The sequence below is a fragment of the Cottoperca gobio genome, chromosome 9, assembly GCF_900634415.1.
Source record: "Cottoperca gobio chromosome 9, fCotGob3.1, whole genome shotgun sequence".
NCBI classification, from domain to species: domain Eukaryota; kingdom Metazoa; phylum Chordata; class Actinopteri; order Perciformes; family Bovichtidae; genus Cottoperca; species Cottoperca gobio.
The window spans coordinates 11,054,869-11,081,786 of record NC_041363.1 but is presented as its reverse complement, the minus strand read 5'-3'; the positions used below and the strand labels follow the sequence as shown (position 1 = coordinate 11,081,786).

At 41.2% G+C, this 26,918-nt stretch overlaps 1 protein-coding gene across 2 annotated transcripts; it reads right to left on the bottom strand.

The window, feature by feature from the left end:
* Positions 1-4,864: 4,864 nt before the first annotated feature.
* On the bottom strand, positions 4,865-26,861 carry ssh1a (slingshot protein phosphatase 1a). Of its 2 annotated transcripts, XM_029440501.1 has the most exons (15): positions 26,708-26,861; positions 24,209-24,246; positions 17,147-17,244; positions 14,078-14,142; positions 13,261-13,382; positions 12,362-12,430; positions 12,122-12,187; positions 11,648-11,842; positions 11,414-11,507; positions 9,704-9,832; positions 9,464-9,510; positions 9,201-9,347; positions 8,456-8,656; positions 7,643-8,345; positions 4,865-7,536 (listed from the first exon to the last, which is right to left on the bottom strand). In XM_029440501.1, the coding sequence occupies exons 1-15, from the start codon at positions 26,786-26,788 to the stop codon at positions 6,436-6,438; spliced, it is 3,156 nt and encodes a 1,051-aa protein (XP_029296361.1). In that variant the 5' UTR covers positions 26,789-26,861; the 3' UTR covers positions 4,865-6,435. The 2 variants fall into 2 exon arrangements, with proteins under 2 accessions (XP_029296361.1, XP_029296363.1); XM_029440503.1 differs by lacking the exons at positions 24,209-24,246; positions 26,708-26,861 and adding an exon at positions 19,216-19,464.
* Positions 26,862-26,918: the final 57 nt, after the last annotated feature.

Below are 26,918 nucleotides of genomic sequence, written 5' to 3'. Positions count from 1 at the left end.
CAGTGAATGGTATGACTCACGTCTAATAGAGACTCTTTCTGAAGACTGTTTTTCAAAGGATGTTGGGGTTGAGCTGTAGGCGGTTCCTTCCTCTCACTCAAGCGACCTACTGTTCCTGTGCAGAGTTTAACATCTTTCACTTCAGCCATGATGGTGCCATGCTGATCTTGTTGGACAGACAGTAACAACTCACTTCCTGCATGAGCTCCATACCTCCTCATCTCCACTAGCACAGACTCCTCTTCAGTGCTTGCATCCTCTGAGGTAACAGAAGGGCCAGACTCTTCATATGAAACTCTGGCTGAGAAGATTTCTTCTTGGATCTCTTCATGTTGGACGTTTCCCTCTTCCTGATAATCCATCTTGATCTCTGAGGATGTGTGAAGCTCCCCCTCAGTCTTCTTCTCTGTCTTGATTTGATTGAAAAGCTTGTGTGCTTCAGCTCCTTCCTCAATCCTCACACTACCCTTTTGGTTCTTGTCCGTCTCCTGTGGAGCCAGTGGAGCGGTCCTGTCTCCTCCTCCTTCTCCTCCTCCTCCTCCTCCTCCCTCCTTTCCTGCAACCCCTCCCTGTCTCACCTCCCTTGCAGCGAAAGGACTCACCCACAAATGTATGTGCTTCTCACTAGAAGGTGTTGTTGGCTCCTGGCCAGGGCTCCCGTCCAGATCCTGAGCGTCTGGCTCCCCTGAATTTTCCCTGGTGTTCTCAGCCTCCTCCTCACAGGAGCTTCCTCCCTCCATGACATCACCTGTATGACTGCCTGCTGCTCCAGTGTCAGGGCTTTGCCTCGTCTCCTCACCGAGGGCCTGTTCTCCCCCTTCAAGTTTATCCTGGTTCTGTCCCATACTGGTCTGTGGACAAAAATGTGGCGTTAACTTCACAACAAAAGATCAATCCTCCCAAACCATGCCACGTGTTAGCAATGTTAGCCCAGAAGTAGTTTATTTTGCCCGCAGATCCCCACTTATATTTCATGTTTGAACAATACGTTGAAAAGAAGGGGCGGGGGGAAATCGCTTCATGTAAGAATCGAGATTCTTCTAAAATAATCCTACACACCAAGTAAAGTTGTGTCAAGCATTATTGAGTGATTTGTTGGAAAATCACACAAATGACCAGTTTTACAGTGTTATTTTGTTTACTATTTATTTTTGAATTTGGCAAGTTTCTGAGTACTAAAAAAGCAGCTAGCTTAAGTCTACCAATTTTATTTATGTAGCATTTTAATTTCTTGTACAACTTGAACTTTTGATTCTTGAAGTCACTTAGAAATGAGAAATACTTTTAAAAACTTTTTACAAGAAAGTGTTTATTTGTGCAAGTTTAGCATGAATACACGTTACCTTTTGTTTTAGATGTACCTTTGTGCGTTTACTATTATTGCAATCAGTTGACATAATAATTTCCCACACCACCTTTATTAGCACACAGTTTTTTAAGTGGATCAAAACCCGAAGAATGGAAATGGAGTCGTAAGATTTACATTACTACTGAAAAAGCTTTGAAACAGAAGAGGAACAAAATATGCAAACACCTGGGATTAACATCTCTGTCTTCACATCATAAATGTCTTTCAGTCTTGGGGAAGAGACAATGTAGCAAACAACTCACAGTCACACAGGAGATATTTTAATGGACTTGGTGAATTGGAGTATCTTATGACTTTAACCGCTATAGTATACCACAGTAGCTCGACTTGGAGACGAATTACAGTCACAAGACTTTGCAGCAATCTCACTTGTTCATTTTAATCCTTTGTTTTGGACTGATAAATAATTCAGCAGTATCAGTAGTTAACATATAGAAGCTTAGTAGATAAATAAATAAACAGTGTTCATATGTAAAAACTGTGATCAGTGTTTTGTGATAACAGGAACACTGAGTCTGACCAATTGATTAATCCCTCTCAGTTACTGAAGGTCCACAAAGTCTTATGACGGCCTGTCAGCACATCTTTCCCCCACACTTGGATTTGTTAGCTTGTTATGCCACACTATCTGTTGTGAGAATGTTTCGCTGATTTGGTTTCAATTAATTGATGAGGCGTTATGTAGTCCCACATATTCCATGTATAAGGGAGACATTGTGTTTAAAAACGACATTATATTATATTATATATATATTAATTTAACTTTGAATATGTTGGAGGAGGTAGCATAAGGCAAAAACCTAAATCACCATGTTGCACAGACCAACTTTGCCATGAGATTGTCTAATTGTTTAATACGTTTTGACCCACTAAACTGCAGCAGTAGGAAGAGAAAATGGTGAGACAATGAACAATGATCTGGACCATGAGTTTGTTTCCTGTCTACGGCCTCATGCCCATCAGTGGGACAACATATGGCTGCTGTTGTCTTATCATCTGACAGGCCTGCACTACTGGCCAGATACATGGTGGAGGGAGCTAATGTTCTCAGAATGGGGGCACAGCTGTATGAGAAGATACACATATGTAAACTAGGCATTATCTTATTATTTAATATGATCTTATTTGAATACAATACTGATTGGCTACAGAATAGAAATCTGAACATTGGATAAAGTTGGTTTCAAATAGTTGTTTTATTTTGTTCACATTTTAGAGTTAAAGGTTTTCTCTGAGGGAATTTTGGCTATCTCTTTGTATTTCTCCAAAAATCAGCCATACAAATAGGTTTGAAAAAATCATGCTATAAATAATATATGAACAAACCTTCAGAACATAGGAATGAAACTGGAAAGTTTGTTGTATGTAAGTGATACTGAAGAGGAGAAAAAACCCCCTCAATTTTGGAAAACGGCCTGAAAAGATATGTGTTTTAAACTTACATACGTTTTGCAAGGACTTACAGGGAAATAGGGTAATTAATTTTACCAATAGATATCCCCATGAAACCTCCACAGTTGATTACTTATATAAAGACAAATCCTTTTTTGCATTACAAATCCTCTGAAATTGTATGTTTAAATATGCAATGAGGCTTCGTGTATTCAGGAGAAAACTACAAACGCAAAGAGACAAAGTGTATTAAAATAAACACCTAAATGTGTATTTTGGATGTATTTCTTTTCACTAGTCTGAAAGAAGACATGTTATGGAAGCAAAATAGGCCAAACTCTCAAAATTGACCATTGCATGAGAAAACCTTTTGTAGTGCCTTAAATTCATGGTAGAGATGAAATTTGCATTCATTGATCATCCTTCGTCAGTGTGAGATCCCCTTCCCTTAAGGCAGTCAAACCCTTTTAACAATTGCTCTGTTATCCTGTCTCATCCCCCCTGAATGCACAAAGCTGATCACTTGATCAGCATGTGCTCTGCCGCCTCAACAAACTCAGACATACAGGAATTTAAAACCTATGAACCAGGAACTTCTCGCAAGTTTTAGCATCTGGAAAATAACAACTTATCATTTCTTCTGAGCTCTGATTAGTACAACACGCTGGGCACATACCTGGCTTATAACAGCTCACTGCTCTTACAATGAAGATTAATTTCATATCGATCTCTTATCATATGTTTTGCGGCTGTCACTTACCAGCTAATGTTGCAGCCGAGTTGTTCCCTCTCTCTCTGGATCGACAGAGTGCTCTTTGTTGGTTGTTTGGTGATGTTCAGTCCTCCCTCAAATGCACAAGCAATGTGAGCCTTATATTACATCAATGTGATGTCACAGCACATTTGACTAATATAATCAGGGGAAACTAGGTAACTTGCTTTTAAACTTGCTGTTGTGGATTCAGGGTCATGGAGAGTTTTGGAGTGTTTTGAGTGTGATCTTGAGCCGAGATTTTAGATACATAAGACCTATTTTTCCCCAACACTGTTGGCATGCCGGTGTCACAGTTCATACTGCTTCACTCCAGGAAGCTAGATAGTAAAAGGATGCTTGTTTCTGGGATAACTGGTGAGTAATTCTAGCCAACCTGAGTCTGTCCAGGAGTGAAGGAAATGATCTGAAAAATAGCTCAGACTTTTTTCTTTTGTTTCTCTTGGTCTCTATAGTAACGTCCAAAACAGGATACGTCCTCAGATAATAAAACAAAAGTGGAGCTACGTCAGCCAATAATTCTCCAGCAGAAGAAGAGGAAGAGGGGGCGGCCCACACCCAGAGACCGAAGGCTGCTGTGTTGACGGACAGGCAACCTGTAGTCCTCGTGTTGAAAAGTGTTACATGCCGTTCTTAAGCTAGTCTAGACAAAAGGCAATCTGTCTCTAATTAAAAACAGACTCCACAGGCTTCTTGGCAAACTCATGATGAGTTTTACGAAGCTTCTTATTTAGTTGCTCTATCATTTAAATGCTTTAACAAGTTTACAGTAGCCAAACACATTAGTTTTCCAGTTCACATTTCTGGAAATACCAGTCTCAGGTTTCATGTACGTTCACAAAACAAACAGGAGCTGAAAAGCTTTATACCAGTGTCAACTCACACACACAAACAACATGAAATAACATCTTTGTCGCCTCAATGCCCCGCCACCACATGCTATACTGTACACAGGGCCTACCATGTTATTATGCAGACACGCATTCATATAGCAAGGAGGAACACGAGCGTGTAACTTAAGTAATTCACTGATGTCATGCAAACAGTGACGGGAAGCCAAATGTTATATAACCTGGCTGTTAGAAAGACGATTATACTGCCAAGGAATACAGATGGGGGCACGGTGATGTCATTTCCGGATTCACACACCATCAAAGTTGAGTCATTGCACAGATATTTAGTTATGCTTGTGATAGTTTTTCCCTAAATACAGCGTCCATGACATTCAGGGTGATATATAATCCCACTTATTTTCTCTCAATCATTTCAAATAACCAATACAATTAGTTCTGAATTAAATGTGTCCACAAGAAGAAAAAAAAGAATTTGTATATTATGTAAAGAAATGTTTATTTCCATAATTAACACATACAGTACATTATTTTGACCAACATAAAAAGTGCAATATGCATTCAGACTACAGCCATGTACAGTACAAAAGTTACTGCATACTTAAATATAAAAAGAAAATGGTTACAAAACTGTGAAGTAACCTATTGTGATCGTTGTCGAGTCAGTGTGACAAAAGCTTTCAAACTCACTGATGATTCGAGCGTAAAAGCTTAACAGCTATGAGCCCGATGACTACACTGAGTCTCTTTCGTTTCTCCCAAAAGGTGCAAAAAGACGTGACAGCATTTAAATACGCACATGGTTGATTGACATTATGGTTCACATATTTTGAACAGCTTCAATGGTGTTTCCAATGTGTCGAGACAGCCAAAGAACTTTGGTCTTTCACATTTCAAAAAGCACAAATGAGTTTAAAATGTTGGCAACCCTCAAGGATGAGCAGATTTAAGGTAAAGATGGTTTTGGATGTAAAATTATTCATGTTTTGTTTTCATATCTTGTCAAAAAAAGTTCTGATAACTTTAGCTTCACTTACATTATACGATTTGACTGCCATAAATCCATAATTCCTGTCACACTAGGCGTTTGTGTTATGATTTGAAGCCATGCAGTGTGACTCCTCACTGTGCTTTTCTAAGAACATTGTACATTGTAGGGAATGATGAGGTCAATAACATTACTCTGATGTTATTTTGGAAGAAAAGCTTGCTTGTGTACCAGTATTCACTCAATTAAAAAAAAAGCAGTGCAAAAGGAACAACAAACTCAGAAATGTTTCTGTTCGGTTTGTTGAAAACAGTGAGCATGCCTCTGGCAAAACAAAGTCACAACCTTCTCTCTTCACTTTGATCCCATTCACTCACTCACAGACTCACATATAGTCACGCATTAATGCATTAACATACACCTCAAAACTGATTTCCTCACTTAAATTCGACATCAGCAAATTAACTGAATTAAACTCTAGCCCGCTGTTCATCCGAGAAAGAACTCCATGAATGCAACATGAGGTAACCATTAATTTTACAACCCTCTAGCATCTAAAACATAAACTGTGCGGTAAACAACTCTACATTTATTAACACTTTGCTGTCTGTCAAGCTCCATTGAGGGAAGTTCAGCAATGTAGGCTACCACTTTGTACCAGAAAGGTTAAAAAATAATCTAAGTGCCAATGGATACCATAATTTGGTACATATCAGGTACTAACAGCTGTGAAGTTAAAGGTTATAGAGCGTCTCGTACCGCCTCGTCCTGCAGTCCAACACACAGCTCTGTGCCTCTGGTCTCATAGGTAAGGCACTTGTTTGTCCATGAATCAAACCAAGTTAGAGGTGAACTGATGGCTTTACACACTTGTCAGATACAGCAATATGACTTTCATCACTGTGAACAGCAGTTTGAGAAACAATGTGGCAAAGGAGAGTGTAAACTCCTTATAACAACAGTTGGCATTGTTTTTATGTTTTCATTTGTTTCCTTTGACTCAACTCTCCAGCCCTGACAGATGAAGGGATGGGTGGAGTGTATTTAACCTTCATTTGACCTGTCAGCTTCTGGGCTCAACTGGTAGTGCTCTCTCTGGAGTGTGCAGGTCCTTGCAGGGCCGGGGCAGAGCGGGGGTGGTGGGGGAGTCCCACTCCAGGTCGGGGTCTGGCTCTGGGGACAGCGAGAGGAGCAGCAGTGTTCCTGCGTCTGAGGAGCAGGCTGAACACAAGTCCTCCGAGGAGAAGTTGAGGCTGCCCAACTTGGCCAGCGAGTTGGACCGCTTCAGCCTCGAGGGCACGGTGAGGCCTGCCAGACGCATGCGGGTCTCGATCTCCTGCGCCCTCTGACGCACGAGGCCAGGCTTCCCCCTCACGCTGCGCAGGCTGTCACTGCTGGAGCTGCGTGTCAGGGTGGAGCCGTGAGGGGAGGAGGTGGGTGTGAGCAGCCCAGACCCCACCACCCCCAACAAGGCTTCATTGCTCAGTGGCACCACCATTGGCTCTAACCGCACTTGGCATGGCGTAGAAGATTTAGGGAAGCCGGAGAACTGCTCTTCCTCCTCAGTGTGAAAAGGACTGCTTTCGTACATTTGGCATGTGTGCAAAGGCTTTAGAGAAAGCAAGCTCTCCTTGGATAAACCTGAAAGTTTCTCTAGTGTCTCTGCACGTCGGCGGACCAGCCCAGACCTCTGCAGTTGCAACAGGGTCTCCTGTTGTTGGCCAATGTAGCAAGCCACAGCAAGCTTCTCTTCTTCCTCCAAATCCATTCTCATCAGCTCAGGGAGAGCCTCTGAAGCAGCTGCATATTTATTTTTCTGACTCTCAGTCTTTACTTCAAATAAATCCACATCGTCCTTCGGCTCCGGTAAGTGCAGTGAGTCTCCTGGCCGCTCGTCTCTGTCGAGTGGAGCTGTGGGTGGGGAGGCAGCACAGTTGGCACAGTCACACAGAGGGCCACAGAGGCGCAGTAGTCCAACTGAAGACGTGAGACCTTCAGAAGAGGTATGGGAAAGTGGGACTGAAGCACTTGGGACTTCAGGAGGACTGGGGTTAAGGCAAAGCTTAGCAACCAGGGGTGGAGAGTCTTTTTTTAACTTGGACTTAGAATCACTCCAGGACAGTGTAGAAGCATCAACTGGAAGAGGGAGGGTGGAAGCTTTTTCCTAAATAAAGACAGGAAAGAAAAATAAATGTCGGAGGGAATTGGTCATTTTTTTCAAACTGGATTCATGAACTAAAATGTAGGTTAATTATACAACTCAAACTTACATTGAAGTTACGTGGAGTGCTCAAATGGTTGTTATTGTTGGAGTTTTCATTTAGGGTTGCCAGGTCCATCCCATTACCCTCAGTATCCCCTTCAACCTCCACATCTTGAGTTTCCTCTCCTCCACCTCCTTCTCCACCCCCTCCATCATCTGGTTGCATGAGCACCTCCATCTCTGCCTCCTCCTTTTGCACCTCCTCCTCATCCTCCTCCTCCACTGTGCTGAACTCCAGCCTCAGACGCAGCTCCTCCAGGGCCTCAGGGCCCCGAGAGCTTGTCTGGGCAGCAGTCCCGTCTGCTGTAGGCCCTAAGTTGGGAAGCGGCGGGCCTTCACGGCCATCAAAGGCCTCATCATCGAGCAGAGCGTCCCGCTCCACATCCTCGATTTCTATAAAGACTTTTTCCATGCCGATGAGGGGAGGGCCGCGCACAGGCGTGGATGGTTCGCTGTCCAGTGCTGAGTCAGAGAGCCGGCGGAAATAGTAGTTGTTGTAGGCGGGGTCGATCTCCAGTGCAACAGCCCTGCGTGGAGAAGGACATGCAGCCCCCTTATCAGACAGTGCCTCCTCACAGCAGGGAGACATCCCTGGCTCTGGAGTCAGGTGGCCTCCCTCCTCCCCTCCACAACACTGAGACAACCCATGCTGTCCCTCTGCCATCTCACAGTCTGCGTCTGGATGCCACAGCTTGTTGTGACGCTGTTTACTGGAAGCAGAAATCAAAAAGCAGAAGTCAAAAAACAGGAGAGAAGACAACTATAAAACCACACACACACACACACACACACACACACACACACACACACACGGCTGTACCTAGCATCCAAGATGCCCTCGTACTCGGCCAGCTGCCTCATGAAGCCTGCGTTGGGTCGTGTGATGCTCCTCTTTTGCTTGACAAAGCTGTAAGCCTTCTCTAGCGACCAGCCGAACTCCTTCATGGCGAAAGCGATGACGGTGGAGGCAGACCGACTGACACCCATCTTGCAGTGAACTAGACACTTGGAGCGGTTCTTTCTATGGGGGAGGATTTACATTTTTTTTAACATAAAATCGTAAGTTTGACTAAATAAATCTTCACAAGGTTCACTAAATATCTATTAATAGAGATTCCAACAGCATCTCATGATCTGCCTCAGTGGATTAAACTTGTTCAGTTGTCATGGAGAAAGTAAAGCTACAGTAAGAAGCTTCGGCCATGTGTTAGAGTGGTTTTACAGTACATAAGGGGTGAGGGGGTGGGGGGCCTAGTAAGTGAAAGTCAAACTACTGCTTCCAAGGTGAAGAATTAACTTTCATGCACAGTTAAAATATGTCCACACTATTGCCTTGATAATAAAGTCTACTAATACATTTAATATCATTCAAATGTGAGGAAATATGGAAGCCACTCATTTAGTCATGATCATAATAACCTTTTCAACTAAAAAGTTATCTGACCCCCTCAGAAAAAGTAAATGTGTGAACTGAGATTTTAAGAATTTGACAAGTGAGGAGGAGATGTCTTTATACACTGGAACATACATGAAGCAACGTGTTTTCTTTTCCACTCAAGACTCACTTTGCTTTAACAATGAAGTTGTACGTCTCATTCCAGTGAGCCAGCAGGTCGGTGGCGTCTTCATCGTAGACGCGAATGTTGTGATAACTGAATGTGCCTGGAAAGAAATTGTCTATCTCCCTGGTAACGTTGAGGATGTAGCCCACCCTGAGGAGGAAAGATAATGTTAACTCATCAACAACATTCTTTCTTGCTCAAATCATAATGAAAATATGTTGTTTTATGTGGTTATCTTAGCTCCTTCAGAATATCAAATAAATCACCCTGACTCTTGGAGCTCCTCCAAATTAGATGCATTCCATTCAGATCCCTACAAGCAAACGAAGAAAAATATTTTTTAGATTGAGTGTATTTTCAAATCTTTTTCTTTCTCCAAAAACAATTGATTTCACATGGACGCAGTCTTCCTTTGGGATGGAATCTTTTTATCTCAGTTATTCACAGAACGCAACAGATGTAACAGATATGTTGGTGAATGTAAGAGACGGTATCGGTTCTCTCACCAGGTAGACGTGGTCAAAGATGAGTGTGGCTTTGTCCATCTGGCCCAGAATCAGCAGCATCTCATTGTCAATGAACTCTTTGTACTCCTTCAGGTTACAGTTCATGTGTTGCTCCAACTCTGTACGGATCTGACAAGAGAATTATACAATATGTTTTTTGTTGATGTGTGGTTCTCAAGGCTTACTGTAAAATCTTTCTCTAAAAACTATAATCTTTTTTTGTAACTGTTAAAACACTGAAAGTGACTGAAACATAACGGAGTCAGAGTTTGGGAGGGTAATACGTATCACACAACATAGACAGTTAATAGTATATCTTATACATAAGTCCATAAAAGTCTACAGTTTGTCGGCTTTTTTCAGATGAGGAAACTCTGCTGTTGTAAAATACCCTTCTCTCATCTAGTGACTATTCTTTTTGTTTTTATGTAGCGTACAGTTTGTTCCCTGGTGAAATAACTTATTTGTATTACATCTAAAAAAATATTTATAATTTGATCAGATGACCTTGGTGTGGTACATTCCCAAAAACATGTGGTGATACCATGTAGCTTATCTTGTTAAATGTCAATGACAGCTGTCAGAGCATAAAACTAAAACTCTGTTGATCTTTACGAATCCAGACTCAAACAACGACATAGCCGTCAGCTGCTGGAATTTTATTTTTTTAATCAGGTTAAATCAGATCGATGGTGCTGTTTTGCTCCTATAGGTCTCTGTGAAGTTTGCTGGAAGGGATGTAATGTAGCCCTGGTGCGTTTTATGTGGAGCGAGTACTGCGTCGGACTCTTTTTTTAAATACCGCATGTGGATTATTCTTACTGTTTTCTAACCCTTTGTTTTGGGTGATAACTTCATGAAATAATTAAAATCTTCATTCAAAAACCTCAATACAAGCTTTGAATGTCAAAAAATGACAATAGGTACAGCCCTATTAGAGAGTAAAAATGTAAACGCTACAAGAAGGATATACAAAGCAATTGTTTATTACAGTGTGTCTACTACCACTACTACTAGTACTACTACTAACACTACTACTACTACTACTACTACTACTACTACTACTACTACTACCACTACTACCACTACTACTACCACTACTACTACTACTACAACTACCACTACTACCACTACTACTACTACTACTACACTACTACTACCACTACTACTACCACTACTACTACTACTACAACTACACTACCACTACTACCACTACTACTACCACTAGTACTACTACTACTACCACTACTAGTACTACTACTACTACTACTACTACTACCACTACTACTACTACTACCACCACTACTACCACTACCACTACTACTACTACTATTACCACTACTACTACTACTACCACTACCACTACTACTACTACTACTACTACCACTACTACTACTACCACTACTACTACTACCACTACTACCACTACTAGTACTACTACTACTACCACTACTACCACCACTACTACTACTACTACCACTACTAGTACTACTACTACTACTACTACCACTACTACTACTACTAGTAGTACTACTACTACTACCACTACTACTACTATTACTACCACTACTACTACTACTACCACTACTTCTACTACTACCACTACCACTACTACCACTACTACTACCACTACTAGTACTACTACTACTACCACTACTACTACTACTACCACTACCACTACTACTAATACTACTACTACTGTATATTTACCTCTTTACAGGTGATGTTCTCGAGGTCCCGGCACATCATGATGCTTCTGAGCTTGGCTTTAATAAGGCACCCTGTCCTCTCTCTCTCTGAAGGCCTACCAAAGAGTAAGTCTCATTAAAATCTCAGCACATAATTCGTCGTTTCTGAAATGTCAACCCATCTAAACAACAGGAGTAAGTGCGATTAGTTCAAGAGTTTTCATAAAGAATCAAATTCAAGTTTGTGTTGACTGACTTCTCGACAAACATGGTGGGGGAGTCCGGCCGTGTGGTCTCCAAGTCCTTCATGGCGTTCCACTCGTTGATGCAGCTCTGTTCTGAAGCAATGCAGCTCTCATAGTAGCCCATCCAGGTGAGAGCCATGCCTCCAGGGAAGTAGTTATACCTGCGTGACACTTCACATGCCTTGTGCAGCACCTGCAGGGCTGACCTAGATTGTGTTTGTTTGGAATGATAAAAGGACATAGTTGTAGATGATTAAAGTCAAAGTTTAATTTTGTGAGGTATTTTCAAAACAATCATCAAATTGCAAGCAGTCTCTGCACATGCGTCTTCATGTCAGCAGATGGCAGAATGAATCAGCATTGCCTCAACCTGCCTCACTGCAGCAGAGTGGCACATGTGTTTATCAGGAGATTTATTGTGGTGTGTCATGAAGCTAAACTTCTTTCGACAGCCACTGTGGCTCCAGAGGTGGTTTATTACTCACCACATAGCCTGCACTGACACGGGTTTGAAGACATGAGTCCGACTTGCCGTGTTCACAGTAAAACCCCTGAGGAGCAAACAAAACAGACGGTCATTCCCCTGAGCACAGTGTAGCCATGTGTGTATCATGTTCATCCCAAGTGGCAGGTGTAGCTGCAGTTTTGGATAAAAAGGGAAACATCACTGCTGGGTTAGATGCTGCAGCTGTACAGCAGGGGTCACACTGACAGAGAGAACTCACCCATCTCCATCCAGATGGATCTTTGTGTCGCTCCACAGAGGCAGCGCCATGCCGACCGAGCAGCTTTTGCTGGCAGAGGAGAGTGAAAATTAAATACCAGGAAAATAAAAAAATACTTTTCTTTAAAGTGACCCATTTGCTAAGTCGATAACATAAATGTGGTTTTTCACATTAAAAAACACAATTACAAATTATTTTTTTGGGATTGCTCAATCTGTAAAACTAAACAAGTAATGTTTACAAGTAATGGCAGCATGAAGTTTTAAATGTTTGACGTACGTACAGCATACAGTCTTGAGTGGCCATGCAGGGAATAAATTATTTGTGATTTATTGGAAACAAGGAAATATTTTCTCCTTGGGTTTTTTGTTGACTTTCTAGGTTGGGTGGTGTCGCTGGGATTATTCATTTTATTTGTATTTTCTATTATTTCCCTATTTTTCCTCTTTGCTCCTCTCCTTCTATTCTACTGTGTTATTTTCTAAAAGATAAAAAAAGATAATGGTGTCTGTATTAGCTTTGTATATTCACGCATTACCTTTATATTGTATATATTATATTATATATTTGCCAATCATGTGTGCATACTGACTCCACTCTCACCAAAATGTTTAAACACAAGCAAATATTTTCTCAACTTTTGTACATGCATGCCAACTGTCCGCAACCGCACTGGTGACAAAATGTGCTCCCATTTCTTGTGTATTGAATGTGAAAAGAAAACACAAGAAAACACAAACTACTGTAATATTTTATGTGTTTAGAGCGCATGTATAGCAGCTCTAGTCTACTAGAAACACAAATGAACATACACATTTATAAATGGAGCCCTGGGAGCTTTTAACAGACTGGCAAACAGTGATAATAAAACCCACCACACAGAAAAGGTTTACTCTTACCTGTCTTTGCTGGTAAAGTCGATTCCCAGCATTATGTTCTCTTCTGTGTCTTGTCGCCCACTGGTATACACCACCACCATGTACCGTACACGATCTGTCCATGCACTCTCCAGCCGCACCGCCTGGACGGGGAACAAACCATTTTACTTCAAATTCAAAGCCAGAACATTTTGGCTAAGAGTAAGAAATCCTGTTTCTTTGATTTTGTAGTAGTACCTGAGAGCAGCCAAGCAAAACACATTCAATTACTGTGGTATTTAAGGTTGTTTGAAATGTAATGGCATAATAAGGCTTTAATTTGAGTATGTTAAATACAATACCAGTCAATCAGTATCACACTGCAAACGTGTGGGTTGATCCATACTTAATTCAAATAGGCCGACATCTAGTGTGGCAGGTTTGTGCTTTTCACGCACCGTCTACATAAGAGTTTAGAACTCTGATTGTACACAACAGCAAATGCCCCAGAGTAGCACTGACCCTCCTGCTAAAAAAGACAAGAAAACCAATTTGACGCAATAGGGTAACCGCGTCCCCAGGATGTAAGAGAACACAGAGCTGGTGAACATAAAATGAAATAACTCAGCTTCACACTAACACATACACACATCATGGAAACATTTGGTAATGCTCTCCTGAGTGCGTTCAAACCTGCTCTCATGAGCTAATAATTACAGTGTACAAATAAGCGTGTTAAGCGCACAATAAAATGCATTCTGGAGGGTTTGTTGTTCCAGGTTGTTAGTCACATGCCTGTATGTGAGTATGTGTGTGTGTGTGTGTTTTGATGTATGCATATACTTGTGTTGTCTCTCACCAGTTTGATTCTGTCCTCTGAGCGAAGAATGTTTATCATCACCTGCAAGTGTTGAGGTAAGTCACCTGTTGAAGAAGATCATAAAAAAATAAATGTTCCATGACGAGCAGAGGGGGGTTTGATGTCAGTGATTATAAATCTGCCTCGTCATCCAAACTGATACATTTTCACCTTAATGAGAGGATCTAAAGATGATTAAGTCTGTTTCACTTTCACAACACTGATATTAATGTAACATAATGCATGCTGGAGAGACAATGAGCTCATATAATTAAAGGCATTCCTGTAGTCTAGTGAAGGTAAGTGTTACACTGCTCCCTAGTGCTTAACAATAAAGCCTTCCTCCTGGAGACATTAACATGTTCTTATATCAACTGAAATGCTTCCATTCAAGAGAAATTAATTGACATTACATTTCGAACTGCAAATTTATTAACCACAAAACCACATATCAAAGTCTTTGTTTATTTTGACATCCTTCGGTGCTCCCTGTGCCAGGTGTGGTGTTAGACATGTCAGTGAATATGGATAGTAAAACAGGGTGTGGAGGTGGACCAACGGCAATGTATCAGCTGATGGAGATACGACTTTGCTGAAATATGTCATAACAGGTAGATGAATCACTCAATCCTGACTACTGGCATGAAACAGAAAGTGCCCGACTGCTTGGTAATGACTCATGTAGTGTTTGTAACTTGTATCACTTCAGTAAAATCAGTTGAAACCTGTTTAAAGTGACATTACGTTATCTTCTCCACAACATGTCATTGTCTCATATCTGGGTCATTGTCTTTATATAATGCACCCGTTTAGAAAGTATTTACATTTTATATAAATCCTTCCAAATGTAATAACTAAAATTATTCTCGCAACACAAGCAACAACTTTAATGTCAAAGATGAAACGGACATTAAATGCTCTACACACAGAATATAATTTCATCTTTATTAGGATGGAAGTGTTTTTGTGCAGGTGCTGGAATTTGTTGCTCATGTGTCAAAATAAATACTGAAACTATCTTCAACATTTAAAAATGTCTAGCCTGATGATAATTGTTCTAATAAAACTGGCCAATGTGTTTCCAATATACTTATTGTCAAGGTACCATAATGCTTGTTTGAATAAGTTGGCCTTCTAAAAGCTATTGTGCCATTATTTGATGTTATTAAAGCTACAAGTTAATTTCCCATATCTGGTAGCAACCTGGTAAAAACCATTAAGTGTGTTTATAAAGGTTTTGAGGATCAAATTGTAAAAGGTCAAATGAGTCCGTGGCCTTAGTTCACATCATGGTTCTGTTCTGAATAATAACAGCTGCAAGATTCAACAGCAATACACAGAAACATAAACATAACTGTGGGCAAACACTGATTCCCATACAGTGAAACATCTCACTTGTATGTAGAAGAAGACTGACATTCAGATACATCCACAAGTCAGTCTCCTCTTTGTTACATACAATGTCATAAACACATAAGTGTGACTTCACAGGTTTTTGTATCTTATCTAAACTAATCTAAGCTCTCTCTCTAGTGTCATGTTTATTTCCACAAAACTGGCTGATGAGACCAGAAGATATCTGAATCCTATTTAAGCCACAATGGTCGGATACATCCAGAGCAGGAACACCATTAACAAGCAGTTTGAAAAAGTGACTTCACTATCTTTATTTTCCTAAGGGCTGCAGTTGCTGGGAAATTATCCAACTATTACCCCGGCCAAATGTTTTTGGGAACCAGCTAAAATGTGGGTTACCTGACAAAGTGGGTAATAGATTGGAAAAAGCTGCCAACCACAGCTATAACATGCCAAGTGACTTGGCAGCATTTGGACTGGAGTTAAGTTCCCATCATGCCAGTGGACTGTCAGGCCAGTATTATGTCTTTAAAGCAATCATTTTGGCTTTCAATAGTGACAGCCTTTGATTAAAGAACCAGCGTGTAGGATATAGGGGGTTTTATTGGAAGAAACGGAATGTAATATTCATAGCCATGTTTTCATTGTTGTATTATCACCTGAAACTAAAAATCGTTGTGTTTTAGTTAGCTTATAATGAGCCCTTCACATCTACATAGGGAGCTGGATACATGACTTCCTGATTATAAAATTACACAGATCTTCTGCATCTATTGGCCCATACATCGCCTCCCAACACCTCAGTCTCTGTCTCATTCATGAAGACATAATAGAAATAATTTAGGATGAGGTATTAGTAGGGGTGTAAGAAAAAATGGATACACTTGAGTATTGCGATATTTATGTTTCGTGTTACTGTATCGATCAAGAACAGTGATCGATTTTTAAGGAATAGTTTACTTGCAAAGATTTGTGCAGAAACAAAATGCAGTATATTGACTCGTTACCCCTGTATCATGATACGCATTGCCTGATTATTGACAATACACAGCCCTACTCTACACATCTATTCATTTTCTATACAGGTCAGTAAGTCACTAGTTTAAAGTTGGCCACATTTAGGCTAGCAAAGGAAAGTTTTTGTGATCATCAGCTTCCAACCGACCATTACAGTAAAACAACCATCAACCAACACTCGTAGTACGAGCAGTATAAGTAACTTTCTCTACAATAAACACAGAACTGTAGGGCCTACCTCATATGTGCAATTAACATACATGAGGCCAAAGACTGTTCCACCCTCAAACTCAATTTCCTGTTAAAATAATTACACCTGAAAGTCATGCTGAGAATAGTGTTTTACATTTACCTTATGTGCCCTTTACTCCCATATCAGTTAGGTCAGTGAGAAAACAGATGCCACACGAGGCAATGCAAACAATAAGGGCCTCTTCTAATCGTCAACGTTTGCTCACAGTGCTACCATGCGCTGGATTTAAACACTAATCTGCCTAATCTATAAATCTAGAACATACTTATCATCAACAGCCTCCGTTCTTCTCCCCTCATCTACAAACATCTGCTGTAGTGTCAGGGAGTGCAGCAGAAGCTCACATAACCTGGACGAGGAGTCTGACCTGAAGTCTGACGAGATCAAAACTACGGTTTGGGTAAATGATGTGGATACCAGGGTGTGCTTTTTGTGTTTCTCACCTGCATGTTTGTGGTGAGGATGTGCTTTCTGGCCCTGGCTGCTCCCCTGCTGCAGGAAGAGAGCAGCGCCCTTCACCATGAAGAAGCTCTCACTCAGGCTGCGAAACAAACGGGAGAGAGGAGTTACAAGCACTGAAGCACAGACGCTATACATCAGACACCACGCCGCAGAGCAACTGCGCACAATCGTTCCAGCTTGTTCGTTGGACAGCGAGGCTGAGAAGTGGGACACAAGACAAATGAAATATTCTGTTTTAACAGGACAGTTCAGTAGACACAGCCAGTGAGATGACCGTAAATCATGGCTTCCTGCTGCCGGTGAATTATCTCAACAGCTGAGTGGAAAAGCCCAGCTGCCACGTTACAGAGGCAGACCTCAGGTCCGCAGCAGCCATGAATCAAGCTTTGATCCTGAATACTTGTCTTGTTTTCTGCTGCATGGGCTACAATCAGATTTGACTTGTCAGGTCCCTGCTGGCTTGCTGTAATGCAACACATACCTAAATAAATGACCTAACTGCAGTTGTTTGTGATAATTAACTTTCACAATTGCCAAAAAGCAGCAATTACCAGTTTACACCTGCCTGTAAAAACCTAGAGTTTTTCAGGTTTGGCTTTGGTGCTATCAACGGATGACATATGACATATGAACTTCAATAAAAAAGTAAGCAAGGATTTGCCTCTGGCCTGAATTCAATCATTCCATTCCACTGACAAACAATGTGCACACATTCATAAATCCACCTGCCAGCAGGGTGGAGCACATGCACCGTGTAGTGTGTGTGTGCTCAGTCTTGCAAACAAGGACATCATTAGGTAAATACTGAACTGAAGAGTGACAGGAACAAAACAAAATCTAATGTCAGCTTTAAAGAGCAATACTGCTATCAGCCTAATATAAGTTTTTACTGATGATACCTTAAGACAGAGCTGTCAGTTTGCACCACTGTAGTATTAAAAAAAATGTTTATTGCAGTACTAGTATCAGACTATTATTGGTATTTACTTAAACAGTATAAGGATATTGGCGCATATCCTCTAAATATTTAAAACCTTTTATATGAATACATCCACAACATCTCCAAACAAACAACCCATTGACCAGTTGCCTTTGGTTTAAACAAGTAACAAAGCAAATCTCTCACTATCACATTTTTATATCCACATCTGAAAGTGTTCCCTCACTCAGCTCTCTCTCAGACTTTCTAAACCCACGTACAGAGGAGCAGGCCGGGGCCAAACAGATGATTTTGTGGGAACAATGGACTTCGTTTTGTGCACCTCACAATAACTTCCCTCAGCCCCCAGCACCACAGGGAAAAGTTCCACATTGACAAAGCACGGGGGCGGACACTTCTCAACAAGAGCTTTTGTCTCACTTTGGTGGATTTCTGTTTCAGTCTCTGTTCTCTGTTTGAGATTTATGAGGCTGTCAGGAGGGTCCACTGTCAGGGAATGATGGATAATATGAGGCAAAAGTGGCAAGAGCAAGAAGATGGCTACGGCCTCAGTACTGTGTACAAGTCTCTGCTGCTCATTTTTCTTATTAGTAACCTAAAAACTAGTAACTCAACTTTAAGTCCTCAGATTAGCCGGTGATCCCTGATAACTTCCCAGAGAAAAACCCTTTAAAAAGGTGCTTTCTTTATGTTTAAATCAAGAGCTGTCCCACTGCTTCACAGGCTTTAGTCAGATATCATAATTAAACAGCCGCAGCTCTACTGTCTCTTGACCTGCGGTACCCTGCTATCAACTTCTCCACAAACACTAGGGCTAAAAATACATCTGGTATAAAAGCAAACAATGACTATGACAGAAAAACTTGCCAGATAGCCTCAATGATTCCACACAATTACAACCTACAGTACCTATATCCCCTTTGCAGACAGGAAGACAAAGACAAATGCTAACTTATTTTGATTCAAGTCCACTATTTCATATCAGCTGGACATGTTCAGTGATTGATCCAATCCGACCCGTCCAATCAAATGTTGGAGCTCAAATCTCATCGGTGAAAGACCTTGTCCAACAAGTTCAAACCCCATTTCAGAAGATAAACTTTGACTCACATGCGGTTTATCTCACTCTGGGTCAGCACAGCGTTCTCCACAAAATACGGTAGCATCTTCACCACAGCCTCCTGAATGGGATCTACAACTAGATGCATCCTCTTGACCGGTACGAAACCCAGTCCTCTCCGCCGGGAGCTACCTCCCCTTCATCTGCCTCCAGAAACAATAAAGGAGCAAAGTGCAAAAGAAGAAGAATGGCGGTTCCAGGTCTTGCACTGCCGCTTTTGAGTGACAGACTGACTGATAGGGCTGCCCTCATTTGTGCTGCTCAGTGAAGAAGTGCCGTCTGTTTAGATGCCACTCCCTCTGTTTCCTCCTCCTCCTTCATCTGAGCGTCTCTGTGTGTTTGAATGTGAGTCAGACTCCTGCCTGGAGGGACAAGCTGCAGCCTACAGGCACACACAACTGTGCCTTCAGTCTGTTTTGACTGTGTCACTCTCTTACAGTAAACTGTAGGTTACACATTCACACCGTAAGAATAGAAAAGGAAGAGTAATTTTCAGTCTTTCGTTCATAACAAGCACTTGGATAGTCTTCTGAAGAGACACAAAGTCCATGAGGAAAAAGCCAGAAGGTTACAGAGAACAATGAATTCAGTAGAATTCAAGAGATAGATTTCTCCTTCTTTCAGCACAAACACTTCTTTACTTTCCTCATCCATCAGGTCTGACTCAGTACAAAGTGAACAACAGGTTTTCTCTTCAGCCAATGCAAAACATGTCCACTTCCAGCATCTTGTGTTGCTGTCCAACAAAAACTGTCTCTCCAAAACCCACTGAGAGTGCACTTTTCTCTCTCTGTATTTTGGGGGAAAGTTGGAGTGAAGACAAAAAAGCAAACAGAGGAATTTTGGCCAAAACTTCCTGAGGGGAAGTCTCTATGTGCATGCCACCTTAAGGGTCAACAGAATCCAAGGTAGTGCCTCCGGGGAGCTTAACACATGGGCCAAGCATTGGTGGAAACAGCAGTGAAAATTGGCAATCTTCCAAAACTCCCAGATCCCATTATACCTAGTGAGGGATTATCTTGTCTCTCTGCTTCAAGTGGCCAGCGCTGGCTGTCACTCACTTAGATGTAGCGCAGACAAACCACAATGTGTTAGATTATTAGAGAGTACAACCAGAGTAGAACATATCCTGTATGTCTAATGCATCTGCAACAACAGTGAATCATCTTTTGAGATAATAATAATAATAATCAAGCAATGGCAGTCAGAAAGAATTGTTGAAATTAAGTCGCAGGTTAGTCTATTTGTGGGTTGAAAGCTCATATAGGCTATAACTTCTTTCTGACTTTCCCTCTCTCACTAAGCATTCCCCCACACTGTTACACAATGAAGAAGCACGACTCTGTTAATCTGGGAGGATTTGCTGACAGACGTTAACAATAGCTCTGTGACACAGATAACAAGATAGCTCTCCTATTCTTCTCAATAATAGTGTTGTAGGAATGACATATTTTTGCAGGCCAGAAGTTAGCGTCACACTGGTTCCCTCGCCAATAAAACAATGGGATTTTGGATTATTGTAGAAAATAAACTCTGTGGCAAAAATAGGTTTATGACATTTACACGTTTTGATAATCTTCACAAATGAACACCACTTATATGATCTGTGAAGTGTAAATGCAATCGGCAGAAGTAAAAAGCAAACGCTAGGCTATAAACGAACCACACCACGGTCGCATGACTTCGCATCACCACCACTTTTCTAAAGGCGATGACTTTTAGTGGTCTCATTTAGCCACTTACCTTATTTCAGGCATCTAACCAAAAACCCATTCATTTTGAGACGAGGGAACCAGAAGTGCAAAAATGCAAACAAATTTCCGGGTTTCAGGACTCATTCCTGCAGCACTCTACAGGACAACGTCTATAACACCTGGTCACTAGCAGACACTGTACTCTTCTACAAGCTGACGTGGGTTAAGTCATGTTCCAGATGGAAACTTGGAAAGCTCATTGTGTCAGGTGCATGGAGAAGAGAACTTCCTTTGCATATGAGCTCAAGCTTCAGAAGCAGCAGGCAGGAATGATGGCATGTCAGAGTTAAGGTATAGTTTGTTGCTGCAGCAGTAGCCAGATGGATCTGGATGGGGCCAAACATGACCAGGTGTCCTTAAAGCCACTGCTCTCATCAGGTCATCAGGTGTTTTGCAAAGTTAGAGAGGTATGCTGGATTACACCGAGGACTCACTCACTCACTACAGAGGCAGTAAGCATGCTGGTTTATTCGAGGTCTCTGAGTGTTTTGCACACACCAGCACAGTGAGGGGAAAAAAAAGCCCCCTTTCGGGGCTGTCAGTTGCATAATGCTGCCATTCTCTCACGAACACCACTGAGAGAGAGAGGGAGGAACAAACCTCCTCAGGTGTCAGTGGAGTCACTGAGGGCCTCAGCAGGGAACACATGACGTCATCATGTCACTGAGGAACCTACAATAAAGACCCAGAGATGGTGCTTCTGCTGCAGTTTGTCAGCCTATGTTTCTCCTATCCAAACATATTTCACATTCAAATCCTGAGGGAGTATTTTCACAAATCATGTCATTTATCATACTATATAATCACTTCAAGTCTTGACAAGTGTGCTATTTGAGTGAGAAAGTGTTACGGTGAGTTTAAACGGACTTCACATTACTGCGGAGCTAATAATCTGCAGATTCTTCGGGTTATCCTCGGTTGCGAATCCCTCCTCCTCATTCCAAACACTGGACCCCATATCTACACACAAACAAACATGCATAAACACACATTTTTATCCAATTGAGTTTCTTGCCCAACTCTTCTGTGTACAACATGGTAAGATTAAATCATTCCTTGGTTCAGAGCCACAGACACCTGCACAATGTTTATGTTGGCCTCCATCAAAGTCTTGAGTATGTCATCGTGATCAAGGTAAGTCGGGAACAGCAAGAGCAAATACTCCCACTTGGCAGTTGACGGCTGTCGCTCAACAGATGTAGCTATCCATTTAGCTGTACTAGATCAGTGCACCCTGATCTAAAGATAAATATGTCTGTCAAATAAAAGACAACTTAATACAGCATTATACTATAAAACAGGAATTTACTGGCAATGTAATTGCGTAATAGGGCTTAACAGCCCCTCAAGCAATCTTGTGGCAAGACAGGGCTTGCATCATGCACAGATCATTCTCTCACATGCATTGCCGAGGGATACTGCAAAGGCTGTTGCATAACTGAAATAAAACTGAACTCTTAGAATGACGCATTTGCTTAATTCAGGGTCATAAGTGTTCTGTTTCTTAAAAAGAATCCTCTAGCTTAAAAATTATGGAGTTTTCAGCAATTATGATGTGAAAAATCACAAATCACAAATAAAAGACTGGACATTCATAAAAGAACAGATGACACTGTCAAAATGAATGACACATAAAGACGTTGTTCTCAGTGTCACCATGTTGACAAGGCGATATTATATGTGGGACCAAAAGACATGCAGGCTATTACTATTGTATTGATCTGATCTGAAATCAATCTGTTCAGTAAACTTCACTGAAGTGGGGTTATTCACACAGAACAGGTCAGCTCAATTTGAGTAAATACATGTCTCGAAAAACGAATATTTAAGAACACAACATTCCCTGTTAACAGTCAGACACCTGTAGAACAGATGCATAATACTAGGGCTGCCCCCTCTTAGATTTGTTGACTATTTGGTTGTTTTGGTCTTAGTCGACTAGGATTTCTTTAGTCGAATAGTAATTCTTTATGCTTTTTCATGCTGACAGACTTATTTTCAAGAAACCAGGATTTAAAGTGCTTCTGCATGATTCTTTGTGGAGAAACTCTGTCGATTACTGATTTGAGTGTTAGTCGTCTAAGAATTTCTTCAGTCGAAAACAGCCCTACAAAATGCATCATCAGCACTTGTGGGTGCTTTTTCATACAATAGTTGTTCTACAGTCATTGCATTTCAGTGGGTTAAAATAAGTCCATACATAGTGGGAGCTAATTTGAAAATAACATCCAGAAAGAATCCTTTTAGTCAGCAGAAAACTACAAAAACATTTAGTTCTGTGAAAGTACAATGCCAGTTTGACAGTTCTTTCTATTTGAAAGATATCTTGTAACATTGCCCCAGAGTCAGAAAACTGACAAATCCATACATACTAGCTGCAACTACTTGATTTATTGCAACATCAATGGATGTCGTGCGCTGGATAGTCAGATACATACTATAACACAGCTGGCAGAGGAGAAAGAACATATTGTGACTTATTCGATTCACAATATGTCTTTACCACTGAAACAATAGCTGTCTTGCCAGTGCAAGATTTCCTCTTTTGTTGGGAGACAAATAAATAAAAAAATTATTTTTACTGAAGGACAAAGAGTTGAGAAACTGTAAATGCTTAGTTTTGAAGCTATAATCACCAAACATTTTGTGTTTTTACTCAACAACGACTAAAACAATCAAGTAAGGCTTAGTCCTTGCCCACAGCGGCCACTGGTTCGAGTCCGACCTGTGGCGTTTGCTGTATGTCGTTCCCTCTCTCTCTCTCCCCTTCTGCCAATCTGCACTTCTCTATCATAAAGGCATGAAAAGCCCAAAAATATAACTTCAAAAACAATCAAGTATCTTATCATATAATGTCATAATCAGTCAGTTATATGTCAATCCAATGTATATGCACTCTAAATAAAAAAAAGCTGTGGAAAAGCCACACAGGGACTCTTAATATGCACAGTTCAACAAGTCTGTCAACATATTACTTTAGAGAATACTGTGAAACAACATGGCTACTAGAATAGATGACTCTGCCAACAAGACAGACAGACAGGTGTTTCATTACACTGATGCTTAGTTGCCCTCGTTTGTTGATGCCAGATAGTCTGCCGCAACTCCAGATTTCACCGAATGACTCAAAGACAGATTCAGTCAATCAGTCAACAACACCTGCGTATAAACTTCACTTTGCCAAGTACCATGCAACAGAAGGGCCAAACTAAACTTAAAGTAAACTTACCTCTGATTTACTCGCCGTTCATCTTCACTCCCAAAATCCTGCAAATACAGATAAGGGGAAATATTAATACCACATCGAATGGCATTTCAGCATTTTGGCACCAATCATAAGCATTGATAAATAAAATTGACAAGATAGCCCACCCACTGAAATGCCACACATACATAAAGTGCAGGTCATTACAAAGATGCTAAATCTCAATGTTGGTATACTTTTTATGGCAGATACTGCTACTCTTGTCATTAAATGATCTGAGAAACAAAATAATTGTTATAACAGGCGATATAAAACCTCATGTGTTCACATGTTCCACACCCTCAAAGAAGTGAACTTCTATATGTAGTGAAATTGGGCTCACTAATGTTTTATGGCACAGTGATTGTAGGCACAGAGGAGAACAGACTTCAGCAACAAGAACAGCAGAAAAAGTCTGATAGTACACTCCAATCAAAGTCAATCCTGTCTTCTTCTCAGACTGCTGTCAAATACGGTGCTGCGAGCACATACCAATGAAGTCACTGCAAATGCAGGTGTTTGTTATATGCATTTAATAGCATCCACACCACCTAGATGATCTTGCAACACACAGAGGAAGCAGACATGACTTGAACGCTCCTCAACATAAGAAAGGACTAAAATAGCATAAAGGAAAGCACAGTCTGCAACAGATTACACGACAAGCAATTGCATGGCATGGCTGTAATGGGGCTGAGTAAAGATGCCAAGTTCAGCTGACCAGCCTGCACACACTGCAGCAATCAAAGTCAAAAGCATTGCTTCAGTTTGGTCACAAAAACGGCCTTTTTTGCCTAAAGAAAACACACTACTTTAATGTAATTTAGGGCATATTGCCAAGTAACAGTTAGGGAGGATGAGGGAAGACGGAGAATGCAGAAGCATGTTAAGAGGTTTGCTCTGTCTGGTGGTTTAGCACTCAAATACAGCAAATACAGCAAATCCAGGTTTCAGAGCCCCAAATCCATGTCTGATTAATGATGATTTTTCTATATTATATATTTCAAAATGGAACAGTTGATGTGTTAAAATTCACGAGTGACTTTGACTAAAAGTAGACTCAGTCATTTTAGGAACAGTAAACCGACACTAGCCACTGTCAAGGAAACTCGAAAAACAAAGATGCACAGCTGCAGCAAGTCAAGTATACTGAGGAGGAAATCAAATAGAAATGCAATGGCATGCAGAAGAATGAGTACCATTCGATGTAAGAAAATCATTCTACAAGAGGAGCATGTAACACTGCATGACTAACTTTCCATTATTGTGTATTAGGTGAAATAATCTCACGCATTAACTGCCTCACACGGTAGTACTCCACCCACCCCTCATGAGTAGATGACATCATAGCTGCAGCAGCAGCAGCAGCTTTATCTGTCACACCTCACCACACTGCTGGACTACAACCACAGCTCCAGCAAGATACCAACATAACTAACTCCTTCATAAGGAGCAATCTAATTACAATAAGCAACAACTATGTATGTCATTTAAGGTTTTGAACATGCTGTGAAAATAAAGTTGTCATCTCTAGCTCAAACATTGATGCAGAGCATAATGAGTTGAGCGTCCCTGTTTATAGCTGGCAGTTAGCGCCCTCGCCTGGCAGTGCAGACCAGGACAATACTTGTACTTGTAAGTAGCAGAGGAAGTTATCTTTGAATGATAATCGTTTTGAGGGCAGGACAATCACTGTTTCTTGCTGTGAATGCCCAGAAAACTAACACAACAAACTGTGACTGTCTACTGCGATAGAAAAGTATATGCAAAGACTAAAGCTATATCTTTTCCCCCCATATGGCTGTTTATAAACTGGAGATGTCATACTTCCCCATATTTACAGGAGGCACTAAATTAGAAATTGACATGAAAATACTCTGTGTAGTTGACTGACTATCTCTAATTGGTTGCCTGCAAAAGAGAATATAGTTTAATCAAGCCACCAGACTTAAACATCCATATCTCAGATTTAATATTAATAAATGAATGTGAATTTAGCAGTGTTTGGACTGCAGTGCCCTGTTATTGTTGTGCTGATGGTGTGCCAGACAGACTGTGTGATATAGCTGTATATGTTGTAGAAAAATACGTTATTTTCAATGTCAGCCAGTCACATCATAACTAGCTAACGTAAGCTGCAGCTTATATCATTCATAAAGCAGCTAAACTCAGCTAGCTTTTTTTAAATTAACGCCACATTAAACAGGTGTGGGGATTTTTTTAAATATAATTTAATTTAACAATGAGAAAATCTACCTGCCGTAAGGGCATATGTAGGTGGCCAGCAACATCTGATTATCAGTAACGAAGGCGTTTGCTAGCTACCGTTAGCGAAAGACCTAGCTAGCATAACGTTAACCAACGGTCCAAATTTAGCTTCGATCAGCGGGCCTTTCCCCGGCAACATCCCCCACATCCTCCGCCTGTCCACCAACACCTCCACACACCGGAGCATCGTTTTTGTTCACCCAGGACCAAACTAACCTCCCCCGCGGTCGTGGTTGCCGTGCTGGCGGTAGATGCAGCGCTCGGGGTCGGGGACCGCTGCAGAGTAACCAACGCCATGGCTGGAAGATGTGGATACACCGGCCGGCCACTGGCTGGGCCTGGTGAGCTGCTAGCTGCTGAGCTAACGATACATACAACTGATGGATGGACGGATAGATGGTGCGAGAGGAGCCGTATTATCCTGCAG

What these genes read in the sequence shown, in the direction of transcription:
- ssh1a (XM_029440501.1), bottom strand. Translation starts at nt 26,788, where the DNA reads ATGGCGTTGGTTACTCTGCAGCGGTCCCCGACCCCGAGCGCTGCATCT. An exon ending in GAACGGCGAGTAAATCAGAG is followed by an intron (nt 17,245 to 24,208) that starts GTAAGTTTACTT and finishes TTTGTTTCGCAG; the next exon opens with CCTGAGTGAGAGCTTCTTCA. An exon ending in CCCACCATGTTTGTCGAGAA is followed by an intron (nt 11,508 to 11,647) that starts GTCAGTCAACAC and finishes ACTCTTTGGTAG; the next exon opens with GCCTTCAGAGAGAGAGAGGA.